The sequence below is a fragment of the Gymnoscopelus microlampas genome, assembly GCF_963454915.1.
Source record: "Gymnoscopelus microlampas genome assembly, chromosome: 16".
Taxonomy (NCBI): domain Eukaryota; kingdom Metazoa; phylum Chordata; class Actinopteri; order Myctophiformes; family Myctophidae; genus Gymnoscopelus; species Gymnoscopelus microlampas.
This window is the reverse complement of record NC_139953.1, coordinates 26597535-26622117: the sequence shown is the minus strand read 5'-3', so window position 1 is coordinate 26622117 and position 24583 is coordinate 26597535. Positions and strand designations below refer to the sequence as shown.

Below are 24583 nucleotides of genomic sequence, written 5' to 3'. Positions count from 1 at the left end.
CGATGCGCAGGTTGGTGCCTTGCATGGTTTCCTCCGCCATCAGTGTATGAATGTGTGTGTGAATGGGTTAATGGCACAATCAATGTAAAGCGCTTCGGATAGAAGCGCTATATAAATGCACCATTTTTACCATTTTACATGTTATTAATGAGACTTATTTAAAGCAGTATGTATTATTTCTGTCTTCACAGTGGAGCAAGAACAGATTCAGAAGAGAACCTTCACCAACTGGATCAATGCTCAGCTCTCTAAGGTGCGGTACTGTATGTCTGGAAAACGATTTCATGCACAGCACTCATTTTGATACTGTACAAAATATATGTGATGCATGTGTCGAAGGATAAAATAACTGGTGAACATACAATTATACAATATATACAATTACATTGTATTTTAAAACAAGACAGGGTCTTATAATGACGTGGCTTCCACATTGATCTTGGAAGCCATGGTTATGTCATATCCCTATGATTTCTTATTGACTTTCAGAGTTATTTACCTCTCACTGACTTCAGGTATAAAATAAATGTTTTTAAGAATAAAACATTATTATGTGAACTACTGGCACAAGACATTTGGTGCAGATCAGTCCAGTGGTTTGCAAAACACAGACAGACAGACAGACAGACAGACAGACAGACAGGCAGACAGGCAGGCAGGCAGGCAGGCAGGCAGGCAGGCAGGCATGACTCATTCACGAAACGTGCTTATGCGAAGACTAAAGGACATATACGACAGTTTCCATGATCATATCGGATTCATCATTATTGTACGTGAATTATGTTAGATATACACAAACTCAAGTCTTCTCAGAGGCACTTGTATGTGCCAGAAACCATGTATGCGTGGCTGTTATTAGAATACCTTATTCTTCATGCAAAATCAATTGCAATAGTGCCAAACCTCAAACAAAATGTTGATGTGCCCAACATTTGTCAAAAAAAGATGAAGGAAGGGATTTCCGCTGCACCTCAAGCCAGGTTCAGACAGGTCCGGTGCATCACAGGAGCAGGACACATAAAGAAAGCACTGGAGCAGCTCAGATTAATTTATTATTTATTTCTATATTGTATGACTGCGGATAAATCCCTAAATGGTGGCAGAGCAGCGGCCTGCTATCGAGAAATAACAGACGTGGTTGACCAATCAAATTCGAGCATTCAACCAAACCACGTACCGTAATAGGGGTACCCATGTAATGAGTTATATTGTATGGAGAGTGAAGCCCCAAGAAGATGCAAAGGGATGCTTTTATTCATATTTGATCAACTGAATTCTGAAATGAATAAGTGATACAATCTGTCTAAAATTGCTGTGTGGAAGAGGTACAGTATAATACAATGTGTGTGTCCTCAAAGTGGTCCAGATCTGTTAATGATATCCTCTGAGCTGAACTCATTATAGAATGTGACTTGTTGACTCAATAGCCAGCCAGTGGTGTTGGATGTAGACAGGGCCGAAGCTCTAATTGGCCACAGTCCCTGAGCTGCTTGTGATATGTTGTTGGAGTATATATATAGTCGCTGGCTCCGGCAGCATATGGTCAGCACTGTAATCAGAGACCTGACACCTCTCTGTAACCCTGCATCCACACGGCTCTGCCCTCAACACTATACACACCTGCATGTGATAATTTGACATCAGCCCCCTGCATCAAACACTCCCTTTGTGTCTAGAAGATAAATGGCAATGTCCTCCTGACCCAGACATGAGGCGTCGACCGAGAGTGTTTGTGAAGACAACGTCACCCCATGTACTGTACTATTGGACAGTTTATTCCTCAAAAAGGTGGTGCATGGGTCACAGAGGGTTTTAACCCTCTGTGACCCCGCCCCAAACGTATTTATACATGTCGTTTTGAGAATTGATTAAATGCTTATACCTTTCACCTGCATGAATTTCACCCGTTAGGCTTGGGAATATTTCACACACATCCTTCCACACCCTTTCCGTGGCGCATACCCAAGCTGTGAAGTACGGGAGTTAAATTTATGAAGAATGGCTTGATCTTGTTTAATGCTCCCATAAATAGTTATTATGAGAGCATTAAACAAGAGTTGCGAGCCCTCCACCTGTTAGACTATCCATGGAAACAGCAGGTGGTGCCATTGTTTTGTTCACTCAGTGGAGGTTGATTGTTTTATGTGTCTGTCACAGAGATTCCCTCCCACCGCCGTGTCAGACCTGTTCTCTGACCTCAAAGATGGGGCAAGGCTGCTTGACCTCCTGGAGGTGATGAGTGGACAGTGTATGGTGAGTTAAGTTGGAGGGATCCCTGGTGCATTCATGTAGGCAGGTAACCATATTGTACCTGGGAATCGTATACAATAAAATGACTTTGTCGAAAATCTAACAAACCATGGTACTGTATGGCTCACAGCAGTAATGCAGTATACTGTGAGTCACAGTCAGTATGATTCTTTATACAGGCTACCATTATTGTTCCTAAACAGTCAAATCTTACGGGTGCATTTTTAAACTTTAAGAGTTAAATCGATCTGGATTTTGTAGTGTGGACAATAGACCGCTATAAAGGTCATAAAAGCCCAAAGCACAACACATTACACAAACAAAATGTCTCCAGAAACATTTCTACTAAAGGATTATGCTATCTGCTGCTGTGCTCATGGTTTATTAAACTGGATGTAAGAATAATGTAATGGTCTAGAATTTAAACTTGACATCAGGGTTCTGGTAGAGAGTCAAAGATTTGAAATGAAACAGTTGAAGGAGAATGCTCTTACACACGATTCTCTCCCCAGAAAAGAGAAAAGGGCCGCAGTCTTTTCCAGAAGAGGTGTAACATTGAGACAGCACTTAATTTTCTCAGGAACAAATCGGTACGTTTCCATTTCCATACAACAAAACACAGTATTTAAAAGTTTGGTGTATTTTAGTTTTTGACTTTTGCTGTTTGCTGTTTGCTGCAGATCAAACTTGTTAACATCAACATATCTGATATTGTTGACGGGCGACCCTCCATCATCCTTGGTCTCATCTGGACCATTATTCTGCACTGCCGCGTGAGTACATGAGGTTTGGTTTTTGTTCAGATTCCTGGCAGTATTTTCAATTACTGATCCATTTTGGAAAGCAGTTAATGCACCTACTGTAGGAAACCCCGGGAAACATTATTCCATCCACGCAATCCATTTGACTTGAAAACAACCTTGATGTTATCTATCACGGCACAGGCAATGGGAGCCCCGCTGTGAATATGTAGTATATAGTATATGTGATGAAAATGAGTTTGACCACTGTGTTTCTGCGTTTTAGATTGAAGTGCTGACCAGCAACCTGTCCTTCCGTTCCCATCACTCCTCCATTGACTCTCTGTCCAACAGTAGCCCCTCTAGTAGCCCCGCCCTTGGGCGCGTTGCTCCAGATAGTCCCACTTCACGAGGTGGGGCATCACGCCTCCATTCGGCAAAGAAGGCCTTACTGTTGTGGGTCAAAGACCAATGCCAAAGGTACACTGTCTGATAACATGTAGAAATATGAACGTGCAAATTCAATGGTCATATTATTACAAACTTAAAGGGATATTTCACTTTAACAAAGAAATTGGGTCATTATATCATCGACGCATGCAGGCTTTTGTGAACACCCAAGATAGTTTTTAAGTTTTTAACTTCAAACTCCATTTTAACCATGATAGATTCATCAAGAACACCGTCCTTGGTTCTGGTGACTCATATTGCCCTCCTAATATGTGAGGGGGCCATGTTCTTTCGACTACTTTTATTAAAAAAATATATATATAATTTTCATTTTCCAAATCTTTTTTTTTTTTAATAAATGAAAAAAGTAATTGAAAAAACACGGCCCCTCACGTATTAAGAGGGCACTATGAGTCACCAGAACCAAGAACGGGTGTTCGGTTTTAAAGTGAAATATCCCTTTAATATTATTTCCTTCTTAGTTTGTTTTTCTCATTTCTGTCTCTCTCTGTAGGGCTGGCTGTTCTGTCAGTGTGAAGGACTTCAAGTCAAGCTGGCGCAGTGGGGAGGCTTTCTTGGCCATTCTGTGTTCTCTCAGACCAGACCTTGTTGACCTGTCCTTGGCCCAGACCAGGGGCAACAAGCAGAACCTGGAGGAGGCCTTCCGTCTGGCTGAGAAGGAGCTCCACATCCCCAGACTGCTGGAACCCCAGGGTGAGCTTCTCAGTTTTGGTGATGTGTTTCTGTTTGAGTGTAAGAACACTCAGACAACTGACTGACTTCTAGATACAGAAGGCAAGCTGTAGTGTAGAAAGACCTGTACACTGGTGTGATGTTCTCTTCCAGGTTTAATGAACAGTGGTTCCCTGGTCTATTTGAGTATTCAAAGTTTTCTGGAAGTTGTTTAGGAACTCTGTAGTACAATTGCATACTGTAGAAGCCTGTCATGTGCATAATAGTACAGATATTCATGTCATTGTCTATTCACAGCTTGGGCCATATCATACAGCACATAAACATATTAGAAAGTTTTCCTGTCAACATTTCTATTATGGTACCATCATGGCACTACCAAGTAGCATTGCAAACGTATAGATATTGTTTTACCTTTTAGACTTTGAGTAAGAAGACATTTGAGATTGAGACACAGTTGATGTGTACTTGACACAGTCTAAATTAAGCCAGTGTATGAAATATTTAAACATCATCTATAGTCGTTGGGTAGGGAGGACAAGGAGATGATTGGTTCAGGCAATATCAGACAGATCATTTTGATATGGTCTGTATTGTCGTTTAATACAACCTTGGTTTGCATTGAGCCAATAACAATGTATTTTGTATGTAATTTATTGTCAAATCTTCTGCATCCCAGATGTTGATGTGAAACGCCCAGATGAGAAGTCCATTATGACCTATGTGGCCCAGTTCCTACAATACTCCAATGACAGGCGATCTCCTGATAACCATTTGCAGGTTAGTGCGCAACTGTTCTACTGGGTCTAATTTAATAAGGTTTATTTTATTTAATAAAATTGACAGGTTGAAAGAGGCACGTTGCTTTTCATACAAGTTGTGGAATCCTATTAAATTAGGGGGCACTATTCTTTAAAATACAGTGTATAATGAGTCCTAGGGTTATTCATATAAGCTCTTTGAATAGTCTGCATTTTATAATGTAGACATGTAGCAGATACTTGACACCAGAGTGACTTACAATGTGCAAGATCAAAGTAAACAGCATGAACTCTAGTCAACTATCAACTGGGTAAGCAGGAGTAAATAGAGTACGATAAGAACAGTGGTGCAATAAGAACATCAAGGTGATAAAGGCCCAGTATTCAGATCACATGCGGATATGCTGTACTGTACAGTAAACGTCACTATGATCTAAGGCAGTGGTTCAAAAATGGTATGCCGAGGCACACCGTTCTTGAACCATGTGTGCATGGTCTTCTTCATTGGAATCTTCTGTAGGATCCCATGGTGGAAGTCATTTCCGGATTGGTCTACAAAAAGACATCATTACTAGAACACATTACTGCAGGCTCAGTCCTAGCCTCACATGAAGGTCTTTCAAGAACTCCTAGCTATGAAGCACTTGTTTTTCAGGACGTGTCATCTGAATCCAGCCCTGAACCTGTGAGTCCCCAGGTAGTCCTGGCACTGACACAAGAGGCCACCTGGCTGCTGAGAGAGCCTCTACAGGTGTCCTCTGTCCCACTGAATATGTGCAGGGAGAGAATACAGGTTGGATGGATGGATGGATGGATGGATGGACGGACGGACGGACGGACGGGTTGATTGATTGATTGATCGATCGATTTGATTTGATTTGATTTGATTTGATTTGATTTGATTTGATGTTTCTTTCTATCAGTTGCTGAATAAGAAGATGATGGAGGTGGACCTCTCTTGTCTCCTTTCATCTCCAGAGTTTAAAGCATGTGACATTGAAAGACTCCAACAAACTGTCCCAGAGGTACAGCTGCAGTCTCCATGCAAATATTTTGTTGTGTCTTTATTCTGTTTCACATTCCTTCTTTCAAATCCTTGGGGGAGTCTCAGGTTCAAACCCCAAATTTATCCCATTTATATCAAATCTGAGCATGGGAGAACATACTGTACACAAGCTCTGTTATATTTGGTTAAGTGGCATGGTTATTTGTTGAGCCGTACAAAGCAGGTGTAAATAAAGCCAAGTGACAAGTGTCTGCACTAGTGTACCAGTGCACTGCAGAATCCTGCACATTAATGTTGATGCCATCTTGCCTAGGTCTTCCTTGTGAAAGATACTCTCAATGGGAGTTCCTGAATAAAAAAAGGGCAAAAAAAAACACACATGATAAGCAACTGGAAGTAGAGAGTATGAGAATAAACAAAGTTAACCACAAAACACTGTTGGAAAAGAAAAGCAAGATTTGTCCATCAGAGGGTGCTGAAAATGTCAAAACAAACCTGGGCTGAATCACAGCCATGCGGCTCAACTATGCACACCTCTAGGTTGACGTGATTGTGATGATTCCTTGCTCACCTTCCCAGCTTCTGGTGTTGATGTGCAATGAACTTGGTCCAATCCTTTTTTCCCTCTCCACCAAATGTATTACCTATTTTCATAGAATGTTCGCATATTATGATATGCCCAGAATAGGAACGCTTGGGTTCATGTGATTACATTATTACATTTCTTTCTGCCTAGATATGCCATAAGCTCACTGAAGTGGAGAAGACATGCAGGGAGCTACAGCAGGCTTCATCCATGCTGGAGGGCCACCTAGCGGAGCTCAGCCACTGGGGCACTGAGGCCCTGGAGAGTTACCAAAACATCAAGAAGAGGAAACACATGGGACACTCAGGACCGCAAACAAGCATAAAAGTGAGCAAATCAAATCTTTTTGTCAACAAATTACTTTCAGGTCAGCATTTACTGTTTTAAATTACAAAGATAATTAATATAATGTTTTACAAATAAACCTTATAAAACTATTTTCGGACAGCAGGGCCAATCCGTACTCTGTAGTCTGCACTGAACCCAAGTCTTACTTGACAATGTGTGTTTTGGCAACAGCTAACATAAAGAGTCACAGAAATGTTGTGTTCTGCTGAAAAATTGCCTGCTACTTTAAGTAAGCTGTGGCACGCCGTGTTTGTCTCTAATGGAAATTAAGCCTGATGAGTGTCATTGGTTTTCAAGTGGTCTAATATAATGGTCAATATAAAGTATGGTCATTATTTTCGCCAGATGCTGATTTCCCGTGGCTTGCAGCTGGAGGGCCAGGTGGTGGCTGAGGGCCAGGACCTTCAGGCCCTTGTGGACAATGCACAGAACTGTCCCCTGCTGTCCCTCAGTACCTCTACCATACAAGACAGGGTCTCAAACACAGTATCTCACTCCCAGGTAAATTAACGCTCAATCGTCAATCCCTATGTAATTAGTCGACCGGAGTACCCCATTATGATAATTATTTGTTAACCCACTCATTAATCGTACATAATTACAGGCCAAAAAACTAAAAAGGTAGAGCCCGCACACTGGCTTCACGGTACATAAAGGATCACTTTATCGAGTAGACAAGGTTTCGATCTTCATAAGAACTTCATCGGGTCATTTGACCCGATGAAGTGGGCTCTACCTTTTTTTAAACTCACTCAATAATCCCACAATCTAAAACAAAGTATATCTCCTTCATCTAAAGTAATTTTGTCTCATCATGTGTGTGTTTGCTTTCCCAGGAAATTATGGAACTGCTTAGCTCCCGAGCATTTAGTCAACGTGTTTGTGAAGCTCCTGGTAATCAGCTTCCTACTAAAATCATGTGTCAGACAGAGGCAGACACCAAGGTACAAACAAATGGGACTATCGATCACCAAACCCAGGATCCAAGTCAACCTCAGTCTTCATTTCCGAAACAGGGGAAGCTAAACTATAGCCATTCTCAGGACAAGAACATTCAGAAAACCATGATCAAGGTCTTACCCCATGCTGAAATCCAGATAGAGCCTCAGCATTTGGCTAAAATGACAGAACCTCAAATACCTTCTCCTCTTGATCAAATCCGAAAAGAAGCTGAATCAAAGTGTTTGAGTCAATCTCAGTCTTCTGCCAGAACTCATGTCCAAGTTCCAAATCCAAGCCAAACTGAGCAACATCCATATACTGGCTCTGAACCACTTGACAAGGCTGAGAGTCCTAAAAGTGTGAGAGACAAAAAGGAACCCTCTTCTCACTCACAGATGCATAGTCAGAAACTCAGGTTAAGGCGGCAACAAAACCTTCTACAGACAGAATGTGGAAACCAAAAACCTCCACTACCACCTGCTTTGGTCAGAAGTGATGTTCATTCCAAAGCCCAGGCAGTGGCCAAGAACCGCCTGGAGAAGGCCAAATATCGGGTGCAGGAGCACATTCAGGAAGCCATTATACTGTTCAGTGACAAAGAGATCTCAGAATGGCAAGCCAAGAGGAAACAGGTAAAAATGTCTCTTTTATTTCCCACAAATGTCTGAACTTTCAGAAATATATATCGCTCATTCAACAAAATGCACATTTGGAGTTCTGTCTGTATATGACATGTGTGTGATATTCCAAACTCTGCGCTTTTGCCTGAAGTTGTCCTTTTGCACTGCAAGCTCTTTGCTGCTTATGCATGCTTCATGCTGAGCCTGGACATGCCATCCACATCCAGGCATGTACAGTAGCTCTTAATAATGAGGGCACTTAACAAGTATAGTTATTAACTATTAAGTCAATCTTAGCCCACTTAGCAGCCCCTACTTTATAAGTGTCCAGATAATAGTTATTAACATTTAACAAATTACCAATGAACTACTCTACACTTTTATTCATCCATCAAAATAAATACCATACATTTTTAATTTAGTACAGAATATTAAAAGAAATAAAAAACTATGAATCAATAGGCTGTTACTTAAGCGTTACAATTGTTAATAATCATTTAGTTATGGTTAAAGAAACCATTAATGGACTCTTGCCTCATTACATATAGTGTTACCGGTTGCTGCTGAGCAAATCAAACAATTGACTTGCAGTAACCTGAGGGAACAATTTTGTCTGTGATCGATGTGTTGTTTTACAAAGCTGCCAGTCATGGTTTTGCATGTTTGGGCTATCATGTTTGTCTCTGCATGGTTTTTGCTTGCAGAGAGCATTAAGGACTTTGAAAAAGGCAGTCCTTGAGGAGTTTCTGGGGGCAGTGGAGGGTTTCAGCTCCTTCTGCTCCGAGACTCAGCTCCAGGATTTGACGCTCCTCTCTGTTTCAGTCAGAAAGCAGTGGGAGGTATGACAGCTTGTAGATTGGCTATTTTCAGCACACAAAAAAATGGTGCTGAGGGAAAAAAGATGGGGGACCCTGGTCAACTAAGTTTATAGGGCTTAAGTGGTTAAAGAGGCTACCTTTATGTAGACCTATACCTTTACATAGTGCCAGACTCTCTGTAGTATTCAACAATTTGGCTTGCTTGAGAGACTACTACAGTGACTGACAAAAATGGTTGTAAATACTCCCAAATCATCATTTGATTCTATTCTGCATTGTAATGCTTTATTAAGAATTAATATGGACATACTGTACAAATTAATTTCTGTAATTTACTATACTATTTATTTAGTTAGTAGCCTATAACTTGTGCTAATTTAACCCAGAGTGTACAACCTGTTTTATCGATACACTGTGAATATTAATGTCTTTATTAATGTGGTTGTCTTTTATTGAAGATAATTCTACTCTGAGATGGAGCTTGTACTTTATATTGTCATTGTCGAATAATTGGATTTGGGCTTGTCACTGCAAAATGTGTTTTTTTTTATCCTACTGTGTATTTGCCATTACTCTCACTTAAATTTAACACACATATAAATCTTCAAACCATTATAAATCTTATATATTTTCTTATTTCTAATCTTATATATCTTATATATTTTTCGACATCCTACAAATCCAGATTTAGACAATCAAACTTTCCTGGTTTATATGCTTGAAATGTTTTATTATTATTATTAATGTATTAATGTATTAATCATTTTCATTTATTTAATCTTTGCCTATAATGACATGCTTGGACAAAATGTGGGATGCCAGTTTGAACGTGTTTAACAGTGCTTGACTGTCTGTGTTGTGTGATGTCATGCTCAGGATGTGTGCTCAGAAATGGCCAACTTTTTGCCACTGTTGTGGTCTCAGATCAGAAGAAGAGGAAAGACACCCTTGTCTCATAAGGAATGTGAAATGCATGCTAACTCTCTGCATGATACCGCTGACCAGATCGACTTTGAATATGTGCAAAAACATCAGGTATACCGAAGAATGTGTTTGTTTGTTTGTTTGTTTGTTGATTGATGAATGACTGCAGAGTATGAATGGATATGACAGAAATTCAGTGTGTCAATCTTTATTGTATTGTCTTGTAGATGTACAAATTGAACTGATATACAACACAAACTATTCCCCTATAGACCAATTATTTGTTTACTAACATTGAGACTTGATGCACAGGTGATTGTTTCACGCAATCAATTCTAAACCTGTTGTTTCGGGGTGCGCTGGTTTCAGCACACCCCAACCCCCTCTTGTGTGTTGGCTAGTGAGGCGCGTCCTAGCGAGACCTGACAGAATGGGTTTCATTAAGAGCATACTGGTTGCACGCATACTGGTTCTTATCAGTGTGACGTCGTCTGTTAAGGGGTCTATTACACCTCAGATAAGCATCAGAGTAGTTGTGCCTTGGTCTGTAGGGTATGTTTTGAACCACAAGAGGGCAGTGATGCACCGTTGAATCGCGGAGCTACTTCCTGTTAGTTCTAGGAATAGATTGATACAGCAGGTGGATTTTCTTACATACGGTATAGACGTTTGGTGTTTGTTTCTCAAGTTTGAAGAACATAATGTACTTTAAAATGCTATACTTTTCTAGGCGTGTCTCTCCACTGATGGTGGTTTGTCCCTTGGGTCTATTATGGAGAGCCACCAGGAAACCTGTCCTGCTGTAGCTCTGCCGAGGGAGTCAAGTGGAAGGCAGCAGACTACAGCTCAAACACTGCAGTCAAATGAAACCAGTAATTCTGTGTTACCACAGCAAGACAGGTAAGATATGAAGGGCCATTGTCAGTTGATGTGCAAAACCAATGTAATCTATTGGACATGAGTGCGCAAAGCTCTTTATTCCACAGTCATTCATACCTCACATGTTTCATTGACAGCTTTAAAGGCAAATACACCCTGAATCAGATAATTGATATTCCCAACATCTGAACAGTTTCTGATGGGTTTAAGTCCATAAATGCACCATTAACTATTATCACCACTAACTTGAGTGAAATATAGCTCAGTAGATGAACAAATTCACCTTTGGCTGTAAAAGTTCTAACTTACTCTCTATGAATCTAATGTTAGATTATGTTTATATATAAATGTGGATGTGGTTTACATATAAATGTGGATTCTCTTTTTGGGTGGGTTTTGCTTTGATGGGAATGGTTAACTTGATATAAAATCAATGCTCCCTCAAAATTGTCCATTATAATCTAACTGATTTATTTTTGAGCGGTGTAGCGGCTCCTATAAGTGGGTTTGGGGCCCATCTGTGGCGAAAGTTTTTCTTTCCGTCGCGATGATTGGCTGTGACGAAATTAATAACTCATAAATATCACCACTCACTTAAAAAAAAGGTACTTTTTTTTAAGTGAGTGGTGATATTTATGAGTTATTAATTTTCTCAGTACAGCGAAAGACCAATTTTTGCAGCAAAGTGTCTGAATACTTATCTTTGCAGGATAAGTATTCAAGATAAGGATTGCTGTGATTGGCTAGCGAGACACCTGATGAAATTGACTTCACTCATAAATAGCACCGCTCACTTCACACTGGGTGTGATTTTTATATTATTTTAAGTGGAGATGTGAAATTAAATGGAATTTGGTTGACAAAATAGAATATTTCAGCAAATTATGTTACTAATTGGCATTGGGTAAGGCTTCCCTCTTTCTGGTGGACTGTGTCATTTAATTGATTGCCCTGGACCTTCCCTCTGTTGCTGTACATATGTTAACCCAGCAGGGGACAGCAGAACACCCCACTGAGCAGAAGTGGCACTCAGGCTGACCCTCAACCAACAGATGACAACCATCCAAGCCTGGCCTGCCCAGATCAAGACCCCACACCTTCAATTAACACTGAGCTGCCGCAGGCCTCAGACTGCACACTCCATGTCAAAACCCCCACTCATCAAATTAAGGATTGCCCGCCACTTGATGAGGACCATCAAAAGCTGAATCTGGGCCAGGAGCCGCTCCCTAGCAAGGACCTAGATGATGATGAACAGGAGCCCCTACTACAGACCCAGGATCAGCACCGACTGAAAGTCCACAGTGGTGTACTGCACATCCCACAGAGCCAAGCTCAGCTACAGGTATGGAGAGATCACAAGAAGACAGCTTTTCATTTTCATATCTGTCAGCACTGCAGTCTGCTAATAAAACCATGTGCATGCTATAGTATCTCAATTCCGCTCTTGGGAATAATAAAGGTCTATATATCTGTCTGTCTGTCTGTCTGTCTGTCTGTCTGTCTGTCTGTCTGTGTGTCTGACCATAATGCTCAATGCTGTTGAACCTAACAACTTTAAAACCAGAGAGAAAAGATGATATTTTTTCCAAATCCATGTGTATATTTTCTAATCTTCCCTATCTTATATTTACTTATCTACATCCCCTTTAACCTGGCTTTTGGCCTTTCCATAAGCCTTGGCGGTTACAAACAAATCCTGAAGTGTGATTGGCTGCTCCCAGCGCCTCTTAGCCTCCAGTGGCAGCCGTAGAGTGCTAATCCACCGTAATTGGATAGGCTCATTGCTCTCTTCTCCTCTGTGTGTCCAGGCGGTCGTCAGGGGTGATGTTGTGGAAACCCGGCAGGCAGCCGAGCGGACCGTGATCCCACCCGAGGTCCCTCCCCAACAGGAAGAGGGCTTGTTGCAGCAGGAAGTGCTGAAAAGGTAGGGGTCAATCAATATCTCTGCACCACCGCAGTGCAATGTTCTGCATTTGTCAAACACTTATTCTATAGATTGAAATGGGATTTTAAAGATAATGTAAGTGCCATTTGAAACACACTGTAGTCTGATATAAAATATATATATTTGTATGTCTAGAGATGTAACAAGTGCCAGCTGTAGGTTTTGATCTGGCCACACTGCTTACAGTTAGTCAGCTGGAGAGCAAATGTATTTTTTGTGTGCAATGTTATGCTTTATTTCAGATAAAGGTCAGTGTAGAGAGATAGGCAACCAAGGGCAGAGAGAGAGAGGGGAGGGACGTGCGAGACAAGACAGGGGTTGGATAAGAACCTGGGTCGGGTCCTTGCACTTACAGCATATGGCCTGTGCACTGGCTGAGCCACCAGGCACCATAAGCAAATATGATGTTTTATGAGGATGTGTGTGTATTATCTGTAGGCCCTGGTTTTATCACACTGAACAAATACAAGTTTGCCTCTGTACCTTGTACTGTGTTACAGCCAATAAAATAAAGATCACTAAAGCCATATGTGAGATTAGCATGGTATCACAGGTGAGAGTCTTCTGCTCCCTCTGGATTGGGTCTTTTTACGACCTGTAATGTTTGGGGTAAAGATCACAGGGAGTGACTGTGTGCCACCTTTTTATATACCACAGGTACCAAGATAGCAGCTTAGCATTTCACTCTCAACTCCAACGCAACAGACAGCTCCTGCAGACGGCTGAGAGCGTCCCAGACCCAGTCGGTGTCTCTACACTTCAGAACCAGCTCCAAAACCTGCAGGCCAGTTTCAGCAGCAACCCTCCTACCGCTGACGGCTCAAATGTTCAAATGTTCCACATCTCTGAAACTGTGCTCTTCAACTTATTTGTGTGTCTATGTGTTTCTTTCTCGACAGACTCTGAAACAGGAGACAGAGGCGCTATGGTTTGAATTTGAGCTCCAGTATGCCCAGCTCTCCCAGTTGGCCTACCTGCAGGAGGAAGAGGGTCGGGTGGAGAGGGACAGGGCACAGCTCCTTCAGCAGTGGAGGAGCCAACAGATCTGTCTGCAGAACAGGTGCAGTCCACATGGTTGAGGATTATTGCTCTTAAGCAAGGCATTAGTTCTTATTATCAATGGTCTTTTTTTCTCAAACTTGCTTTAACATGTTTTGTGCCTGCATACTACTAATTACAACACCATGCCTTCTTATTATGCCTTCTTATTATCATCTAGCAGTGTATCTATGTGTTATTATAAATGTATGACACAGGGTTCAAAAGCTCATGGGAATTCCCTATTAAAAGGACAACTATGGTTTATTATATTCATAGTACTTAGCAGTATAATAGCAGATTATTTCACGAGGTTTGGACTAAAAGTAAAATATGTGTTTCTTTGTAGAATGGCATCCTATGACACCACTATCGACCTGATGGAAGCATCAGATTGTCAGATGAAGCTGATCACAGAGCAGCTCGACCACATCACCAGACAGGCCGTGGACATCTCCTCTTTGTCCTTGGCTGACTCAAAAGCAGTAAATGACTTAAAGGTATGTCATGAGTATTTAGGTAGTGGCTCCTGAACCGTCAGTATCATGTCCATGCAGTGTGCAGACAGAGGGCCAAACTCAGTAGAGATGAGCGATGAAGTTATCCAAGATATTATTTTATAATTATCATGAGCAGCAAAATATTCCAGTCTTAATGTGCAATAAAGTTTGGAATGAGCTAGAAGGACCCCCCGTAAAGGCCTTCTGAGGACATAATTCAAGTGGATAATGCTATAAACAGCCCCTGACGACTCACAAGTCATGACCTAGTTTATAACCATTCATACTTCTGAATCTTCAAAAGTATGAAATGTTTTAATCCTCGATTCTATTACCCAGGAAATGGATCTCAGACTGGAGGCTGAAATGAGTAAGCTGTCTGGAAAAGCTGCTGAGGAGGAAAAGGAAGGGCTGGACGGCACAATTCCTTCACTCCTTGGCCACGCTAGCCACAGCAGATTCCATCACCTCCGACAGCTCAGAGAGCATCTGAAGAAGGTTGAGTCGGCACTTCATGCCCTGGACTGCTTCCTTGTCAGCCTGAGGCAGGGCCAGGCTGAGATCCATGCTCTCATGGAGTCCAGCAGCAGGCAGGGAGATGAGGTTGTCCAGGTGAGTCACTCCTGGCAGGCTGTAGCCCGGCAGAGATTCCAGATGGCTGGGGAGGATGCTGCTAGAGTGGACGGCTTGCTAAAGGCCACAGGGATGACGTTGACCATGGACGGCACCGCGGTGACGTGTGAGGACGTGGGGGTGTCGTTGGTCCAGAGACTCGACGAGGTGAACAAAGAGCTGAGCAGAAGCAGGGAGGACCAGAATAAAGAGTTGTGTGTTTTGGGAAGATCGCAGGAGATGAGGGTGGGGTCGAAGGTCAAGTCGAAGGGGTCGGACGAGACCGGTCTTATAAAGACTGAAGGTAATAAAGGTTGTAGTGGGAGGGGCCAAACGCAGGAAGAGACCCCACCTTCTCCCAGTGGGATGGAACTGGGTTCAGGTTTGGAGCCCGAGAGGTGTAAGTCGGGTGAACAGGACGAGGAGTCGAAGGAATTGAGGGGAGAGGAAGTGCCGAGTCAGGAGGCAGAGCATACGGGTGGAAGACGGAGGGCCCAGGACCAGAGCTCAGGGTCCAAAGACCAAAGACGAAGAAGGAGAAGGAGCAGCCAGGGAAAGAAAGAGGGAGAGGAGACGAAGAGTGCAGTTCAGAGGAGGTTTACCTTCCTTCGGCTGCTGAGGGAGATCCAGGGAGCAACAGGGGAGCTGGGGTTAAAAGAACCAACCCTCCATGCAGTTCAGCAGAGGTAACACACCTGAGATAAATGATTGATATACGGTATGATAGTCTTCTAGATAATAGATACATAATAGATAACCATAAATAATACTAGATATAATAGATAAATAATACTGCCTGTATACTGTAATAGTTAAATAATAGATAGTATATAGTAGTTAAATAATATGTTTTATTTTCATTTGAGTGAATTTTTTACCTTCTTAAAAATAGAAACTAAACATACTAGTGACATTGGGAGTTGAATATACTAAGTAGTTTATAACAAAAGTTAATATGTACTGTACTGTTCATCTGAGCACTCTGCAATAGCATATCCAAGATATCTTTTAACGCTTTTTAAAGCGTTTTAAAGCTGCAATGATGCCTGCCCAAGGCGAGAAGGGCAGAAGAGCAATTCACATTGTATCCAACACTAACTCAAAAAAGCAATCACGTTCTCACATGCAAAGTTGCAAACTCATGCCTGATTTATACTTTGTCGCGCACCAATAGCTGATCTACAAGCTCACAATGCATGCATTGCATGCAAGTATAAATCTCCCTTCAGCTTTGACTCTTGTCTCTTTGCACGGTCACCGGGAGACAAAAACTGTCCTTCTTTTGCAGGATGCGTGCCTTGACAGAGCTGGAGAGCCGCCTGGCCGGCCAGCGTTCTGAACTGCTGTACCTGCTTGACGCATCTTCACAATCAGCTGCCACTGCTGATGTCACACACATGAATGAGATGGAGGCTCTCTTTGAAGAAACTCAGACAGGAGTAATAGAAAGGTAATTGACACATAGCCATAAGAGTGTGTGTGTGTGTGTGTGTGTGTGTGTGTGTGTGTGTGTGTGTGTGTGTGTGTGTGTGCGTGTGCGTGTGCGTCGACCTATATATATATACAGTATATATATATATATATATATATATATATATATATATATATATATAGCATGGATAATAAAGTCAACAGCATTATAATTACTTTTTAAATCTGATGTTTCATTACCATATCATGCATGTCTGTTGTTTTATCACATTGTGACGTATATTTTGTGCGTTTATGGTCTGCTTTGTGTGTGTGTGTGTGTGTGTGTGTGTGTGTGTGTGTGTGTGTGTGTGTGTGTGTGTGTGTGTGTGTGTGTGTGTACATGCGCGTGCTTGTGTGCATGTGTGTGTGTGCGTGCGTGCGTACGTACGTGTGTGTATACACGCAGGTTGGATCAGTGTCGTGTCTTAGCAGAGTTGCTGAAGAGATTTCAGGCGGTTGGGAGTGAGCTGAGCTCCACATTGCAGAGAGCAGAGAAAACCATCAGTGAACAGGCCTCCTACATGGGCAAAGACAACCTGCAGAGACTCCATGACAAGGCAGCTATTCGCATTTAACTACTTAAACCCTCTATACTTAGTTGGGGTCTGTACTTGGTCCACACTTTTTCCATCTATACCAAAACTCTGTGCCAAAAAATAGAGCTCACAACATGAGCTTGTGGATCTGCTATTTTTGCTACTTTTGACAAATCAATAATCTTTTTTATATTGATTAAATTGATGAGATTGGCTAGATCAACTGTTGCACCCGTAGTTAGTAATTTATATTCACACATGTACCGTACTCTCCTCCTTGTTTGTGTGATTTATCAGGTCCAGGACACCAAGGCAGAGCTAAACGTTCTCGGGGGCAGAATAGAAGATGTCCGTAACATCTGCAGACAGCTGCAGTTTCATCTAAAACAGATTCCAGAATGCACCATTGTCACATTTGAGGGGGAAGCTGATACATTCATGGACCGCTGGCTGGATGTAATTATGCTCTTACATTACCCTTGACTACTGTTTTCCCCACATTGACCTGCCTGTGTGTGTCTATGAATTCAGATGTAACTTTTATCATCGCAGGTCACAGAGAGAACAGACTCCCATCTGGATAATCTCCACAGAGGCCTGGCTCTGTGGGAGGGGCTACTCCAACTGGGGAGGGATGTGGAGAGCTGGGCAGCCAATAAGATGGAAGTATTTGCTCAGACTCCTCCCTTTCAGACTGATGAGGAAGTCATAACCTTCCAGGTAAACAAATAAGAGTGTGTGTGTTCTGAGGACTGCAGGCCGTCTGAACAATAATTGTGTGTCTCTGATTGTTAAGGGCCATTTCCATTGGACTTTCCCAATGTGATACATCATCATTTTCATAAGAACACATGGATTCCTCTAACTCAGAGGTTCCCAACCTTTTGTGGATCAGGTCCCACTTTAAAGTCGCAACAGTGTTCTCGGTCCAGCCATCTGACCACTTGGGTCGCGTGCATTTTTAATCGATTGATTGATCATTCAAATAATCGATTGTGTTCCGGCTTGAATCAATTTCAAGCCTGCAGTTAAAAAAAATACTACATTAGGTGCAAGAATGAATGTTCTTGCACTATTATTTGGGGGCCACTTGCAATATCCTCACGGCCCACCAGTGGGCCCTAGAGATGGCTGCTCTAACTACATGTATTCTGTTGTCAGAATGAGATCCTGGCCCAAGAGGAGAGTGTAGAGAGATTCCACCGCAGAGCTGCTGAGATCCAATCGCTGCTTCTAAGCACAGAGCCTCCCCTTGAACTACAGGTAAATGTGAGGCTTATATTGCAGCATTTTCCCTGAATATTGTAATAATGATATACATTTTTGCTCTCAAACGTTTTGACATTTCTTTGGTGGAAAAACATTTGGAGTAGTTAGTATTGTACCTGATAATATGAATAAATAATATTAAGATTTTTCTAAAAATATTTGTAATACAAATATACTATTGCCAAATTCAATCATTTATTGTGGAAATATCCATATATGTGAACAGGGCCGAAATTGTATCACATTTGACTTGCAATTTGTTTGTACTATTGCACTCTTCTCCTTTAATAAATAATCCAGAATAAAACTCACAACAATAAAATATAAATGCACAATAAAGTGCTGGGTGCGTAATTACTGTGAGTCCTATCTGAACTAATTGTTTGTCGACTACGCCACTTTTGTTATAGAGGGAAGTCCCCTTTGAATACACTTTAACTTCTTCTTCAGGCTTTCACAGGTTCGAGGTTAACTGGTAAGTTTCAATACTTTTGGTTTTGAGAATACAACACTGGCATGAGAATATCCCTTTAAGAAACTGGACACGAATACAGTGTATCAAAAAAGGTAAGTCATATTTATTGGGTCCCTAATACATTGGCTTCTGTGCCTTAAAAACAATCAAATAAACACTATACTAATAAAACCTATATAAACATACAAAACACAATTAATCTACACAACAACTATAAAATAAATTATAAAGTTGTGCAAATTACGCGGGGCTTAATCACAAGGGTTCCTTAGCATGGGGGGTTTCTGTGCAACAAATACTTTTCAAGTAAAGTGCTGTGCCAATAAAGTGCTTCAAGATACTCAACACGGTTTGTTCAGGGGTAATGCTGCATGTCCATATATGGGGGTAAGATGGGAAAGGGTTTGAGGCCAGTCGTCTTCGTCTTCTCTCTTCTTTCTCTCCGCCTGTAATTATAGAGATCTAGACCAGTTCACTGTGCATTTACACGATACATTTGCGTTGTCTCAGGCAGTGGTTATACAGGGATTCAACGTTGCTTGTTCGAATACTCACTCGCCAGCCAGGTTTTTACACCTGGCGCTGAGTTGGTTGCGTATGCAACGTTATCGCCACTTTCCAGTCTCAGCGCTCCTTATATGGTCTGGTCTCACTCGTCTCTCATATGGTCTGGTCTCACTCGCCTCTTCCTCCCCTTCGGTTCGATCGCTTTCTCCTCTTGGTTTCTCCTTTGAATGTAGGCACACCTCGGCTTCCAAACTCCTAGGTGGCTGGTATGTCTACTTCATCTATGCACTCCTCTACTCCGTGTCTCGGCACAACCTTCCCCTCTGCTGTCCTTCTCCTCACTGACGCCTCTGTCACTTGGGTGCTCTGTTCTCTCTTTCAAACGGTCCCGCCTCCGCTTTTGTACCTGCCAAACCACACCTCCCTCTTCTTTCATTTGTCCGTGGTGACAGTCTGTCTGGGGACATTGGCCATGACCGTGGCCTTGGGCGTGACCGCGTGACTGCCGCTCTGCCACTCAATGTCTCTCACTACATGTGACCAGGGGATCATGGGGAAAACAATTATAAACAATACAGTGCGTAATAATAATTGGTACAAAAATAATAAGATGGTGGGGTTAAATGAGGCAATTATACACATTAAGCACCAATAAAAACAAATTACAAAAGTTTTAAGAACCCCTCATTTCACCCTTGTCACATTCCCCCCTACTTTTTCGTTGGCAGTCCCTGGCAACTGGTTCTAAACGTCATGCCCGTACCTCTCAGGTGGCTGTCCTTGGTTCGCTCTTCCAGAGCGCCGCGGACCTTCAGGTTCCCTAGGACCGGGGAAAAACCCTACATAAGGCGGCCATATTGGTCCCACCGGTTCGGCTACTGGGGCAGGTTCGGGGCTCTCCATCGGTGACCTGGGGGCTATACACACTTTTAATGCATTCCTATGGATCGTTCTATCTCGCCCTCCTTTTTCAGGTCGGATCCTGTATACTAGGCCCGCATCCCCCACCCTCTCCAATACCACAAAAGGTTCTGGGTCCCACCATGGGCCCAGTTTACCTTGTCCCTGTCGGTTCCGGTTTCGTACCCACACCCTCTCTCCAGGTAACAATGGTGGCATACCGGCTCGGCGGTCATAGACCTGTTTACGCTGTCCTGCTATATGCACCATTTTTTTCTCGGCTGTCCTATACGCTGTGGCCATTCGTTTCTGGTGATCTTGCACCCAATCCCCCACTCCCATTCGATTTTGTGACAACGGTACTCCTAATGCTACATCTACCGGACGCCTCAGGTGGCGACCAAACATTAAGTACGCAGGCGCATAACCTGTCGCACCATGTTCAGTATTGTTATAAGCGTGTACTAACTCAGGTAAGTGTTCATTCCATCTGCCTTGGCGATCAGTATCTAGAGAGCGCAACATGTTTAACAGTGTTTGATTAAACCTCTCCACCCCCCCATTACCAGCGGGGTGGTAAGGGGTGGTGCGACTCTTAGTAATACCGTATGTATGACACAATTGCTGCATTAATTCGGATTCAAAATTCGGGCCTCGGTCCGAATGGAAACGAGCCGGGCAACCGAATGGCTGAATAATATGTGTCCAAAGCGCACGGACAGTCGTGGGCGCAGTTTGGTCACGCGTTGGAATAGCCCAACTGTACCTGGTGAATAAATCGGTTGCTACAAGAATATTCTGCCATGCGTCATTCGGCCTACCTAATGTGAGAAAATCAATAGCCACTACCTCCATAGGATACGATACTTCGAATGGCTGTAAGGGGGCCCTGGGCTCTATCCTGTCTTTCAGTAGGCTGCAGGCAACACAACCTCGCTGGAACTGTCGCACCGCCCCCTCCATGCCCGGCCAGTAGAACCGGCGCCGAAGCTGCGCCAAAGTCCGGTCCACTCCGGCGTGTGCCGAGGCCTCATGGAGTCCTTTCCACACCTCCTCTCGTCGCGCCCCTGGACAAACAAGCTGTAAGTAACATTCTTGTGTATGCTGATCAATCACTTGCCTATACAACACATTGTCTCTGATGCGCAACCGGTCCCACTGTCGTAACATTTGCCTGGCTTCCCGTGACCAACTCCTCTTCTCCATAAGGGTAGGCAGTTTCCTCCGCTCTACGCAACTCTTCACCATCTGGATGTCCGGATCTCGATCCTGTGTTCCCCGCCACTCAGCTCCAGCCCACCCGTCCTCTCTCTCCACCGGTGCCAACTCCACTACGGCCACTCCTACAGGTTGAACAGGGAACCTAGACAGGGCATCTGCGTTCGCATTGCTTTTTCCAGGTCGGTACTTTATATCATAGGTGAATGATGCTAGCTGGGCTGCCCAGCGCTGTTCCACCGCGCCTAGTCGAGCTGTTTGAAGATGCGCAACAGGATTGTTATCTGTATAAATCGTAAAATGAGCGCCAGTTAAGTAATCTTTAAATTTTTCGGTCACTGCCCATTTAAGTGCCAAGAGTTCTAATTTAAAGGAGCTATAATTTGCATCATTTTGTTCGGTAGGGTGTAGACTTCGGCTGGCGTAGGCGATTACTCGCTCCTGGCCATCTTGGACCTGTGCCAGAACGGCGCCGAGCCCGCGGCCACTCGCATCAGTATACACTACAAACGGTCGGTCATAATCTGCATAAGCCAGTATTGGAGCCTGCGTAAGGGCAGTTTTAAGAGCATCAAACGAGTTTTGGCATTCAGGGGACCACTCTATTTTACACTGATGGGACTTCACATCATTCGGGACTCCGATCAACAAACTATTTAACGGCCTAGCTATGGCAGCAAATGAGGACACGAAGCGGCGATAATAACCAGCCAGACCTAGAAAAGCGCGGACCTCGCGGACAGTCGAGGGTGGGGTCCAGTCTCTTACCGCAGCCAACTTTTCAGGGTCCGGGCGCACTCCCTCTTTGTCTACAACGTGGCCCAAGTACTTTACCTCCGGTTGGAGAAGCTTGCATTTATCGAGGCGCAGTTTCAATCCGTGTCTCCACAGCCGCTCGAAAACCTGGTCAAGGTGCTGCATGTGAGAGGAAAAGTCAGGTGAATATACAATAATGTCATCGAGGTACACTAATAATGACTCTGTCACCTGGCCACTCAAGCATCGCTGCATTAATCTTTGGAAGGTCGCGGGGGCGTTACATAAACCGAACGGCATACGTTGGAACTCGAACAGTCCTAAAGGGGTGGTAAACGCTGTCTTTTCTCGATCCCGAGGGTCCATACCCACCTGCCAATAACCGCTGGCCAGGTCGAGTGTGGAGAACCACTGAGCCTTGGTCAGGCTTGTTAAAGTCTCTTCAATCCGAGGTAAAGGGAAGGCATCTTTGTGCGTCACGGCATTCAGTTTACGGTAGTCGACACAGAAACGCCAGCTGCCATCTTTCTTCTTCACCAGGACAATGGGCGCTGCCCAGGGACTGCAACTCTCTTTTATCACTCCCTTGTCCAGCATGTCACTCAATAAGGTCTTCATTTCTCTATACATGGAGGGCGGCAGCGGTCGGTGCCTCTCGCGGATGGGTGCCGCGTCTCCAGTTGGTATTTGGTGTTGCACCACGTCCGTCTGCCCAAAATCTTCATTATGGACTGCAAACACCTTCTTCCATTTACACATCATCGCATGCAGCTCTTCTCTCTGCTGGTCAGGTAGGTCATCTCGCCGGGTCAACGCCTCCATCTCCTCAGGTAAGGTCTTCACGGGTCCCTCGTCTTCGATGCTCACCAGGGACACTTCCACGGCTCCGTCGGTTCCTAGGGACAGGTTCAGGTCTCGTCGTCCACGGACGTCGGCCTCCTCCACTGGATATAGCTTCCCTAACTTTTGATGTCTGCCCACGGTCACGCTATACGCGTGGGGGTTGCAGATGCGCACGGGGACTCGGCCATTACGCACGGTGACCAACGCTCGGGCCACTCCCAGATCAGTTCCTTCCGGCATGGCCTCCATCAGGGCCTCGTATTCGGCTCCATTTGGACCTTTCCAGGCACGGCCCCATACTACTAACTCACTGCGGGCGGGGACTCGGATTCTCCGTCGGCCGACAGGCCACACATAGCCCAATGCTCCGTCTTCGTGGGTCACTGCCTCCACTCTCCTACAGGCGGCGAATGCTTTTTTCCATGGTGTCCTCTCCTGTTGGCATGGAAACACAGACCTCCCAGAGAGTTTAAATAATGCATGCCACACTGCGTGGACTACGTTCATCCCAATGATCAGCGGCTCAATACAATGTTCATCTTTTACAATTACGATTCCTCTTCCCGGTATTTTCAGTCCTTCTAATTCTAAATCGAATATGGCATAGCCAGAATAGGGTAGATCAAGGCCGTTTGCTGCCCGTAGGCTAAACACCAGAGGCCCATTTTCCATTTTATCTTGCGAGAACTTTTCGTTAAACAAACTCTGCTGCATCAATGTGACTTGAGACCCCGTATCTAATAAACCCCTCATTTGGACTCCCCCCATTGTTATCCCAATTGTCGGACATTCCCCCACAAACACTTCATTGGCCCTTAACTTTTTTTGTGAACGTTGCACCTCTGCCCCCCGGACCTCGGCGACAGGGCGTACTAGTTTAACTGACTTCGGTCGGATCTACAGAATCTCGCTATATGACCCGCCTGTCTACACTGGCTACATATCGGCCTACCTCCTTCATCCCATTCGTAGCGCTGAGAGGCCGTATACCGTCGCTCAGGTGGCGGTGGAGTGCGCGCTCGTGCGTCATTGGTGCCAGTGCGGAGGAGCGGTCTGATTTCTTTCATGAGTTCCTGCGTGAATCCTTGCATTTGAGTTTTTACGTCGTCCATGATTTCCTGTTTTAATTTTCCTCTCCAAGCAGGGTCCTGAGAAGGGTAGGGGACAGAAATAGGATTAACAGCGTGGCACGTTATTTCAGTAGTTCCATGTTCAGCAGCTAACAGGTAGGCTTCTTCGCGTAAAGCAGCAAAATCTTCATCTGGGTGTCGTCGAGCATATATTTTTAAGGCTTGGCCCAGGGGGCCCTCAGCTAAACCCATAACAAACTGATCACGAAGAATGGCTTCGGAGGGAGCGGTGCTTGGGTCGTGCTGCCGCAGCCCACAAAACAGCTCTCTAAGTCTCAGGGTGTAAGTTTGTACATTCTCTCCTGCGCGCTGTGCGCACCGATAGAATAGTGAGCGCATTTCTGCGACAGAGACAGTTTCT

The 24583-nt window shown here is 43.8% G+C and overlaps 1 protein-coding gene across 9 annotated transcripts in view; it reads left to right on the top strand.

Annotated features, from left to right (window-relative positions):
* The window catches only part of syne2a (spectrin repeat containing, nuclear envelope 2a), a 113075-nt gene that overhangs the window by 4209 nt on the left and 84283 nt on the right, over positions 1-24583 (top strand). For 5 of the 9 annotated variants that reach the window (XM_084082369.1, XM_084082365.1, XM_084082368.1 and 2 more), the window contains exons 2-27: positions 192-253; positions 2158-2253; positions 2763-2840; positions 2931-3023; positions 3277-3470; positions 3955-4154; positions 4813-4913; positions 5550-5687; positions 5818-5919; positions 6637-6813; positions 7180-7335; positions 7671-8408; positions 9101-9235; positions 10091-10249; positions 10869-11038; positions 12008-12362; positions 12829-12944; positions 13623-13749; positions 13865-14025; positions 14353-14503; positions 14843-15801; positions 16404-16565; positions 16995-17145; positions 17422-17580; positions 17677-17844; positions 18286-18393. In XM_084082369.1, the coding sequence (XP_083938495.1) occupies positions 192-253; positions 2158-2253; positions 2763-2840; positions 2931-3023; positions 3277-3470; positions 3955-4154; positions 4813-4913; positions 5550-5687; positions 5818-5919; positions 6637-6813; positions 7180-7335; positions 7671-8408; positions 9101-9235; positions 10091-10249; positions 10869-11038; positions 12008-12362; positions 12829-12944; positions 13623-13749; positions 13865-14025; positions 14353-14503; positions 14843-15801; positions 16404-16565; positions 16995-17145; positions 17422-17580; positions 17677-17844; positions 18286-18393 (5216 nt within the window). The remainder of the gene's footprint in view (positions 1-191; positions 254-2157; positions 2254-2762; positions 2841-2930; positions 3024-3276; positions 3471-3954; positions 4155-4812; positions 4914-5549; positions 5688-5817; positions 5920-6636; positions 6814-7179; positions 7336-7670; positions 8409-9100; positions 9236-10090; positions 10250-10868; positions 11039-12007; positions 12363-12828; positions 12945-13622; positions 13750-13864; positions 14026-14352; positions 14504-14842; positions 15802-16403; positions 16566-16994; positions 17146-17421; positions 17581-17676; positions 17845-18285; positions 18394-24583) is intronic. The other 4 variants (XM_084082367.1, XM_084082363.1, XM_084082364.1 and 1 more) reach the window with 4 other exon arrangements.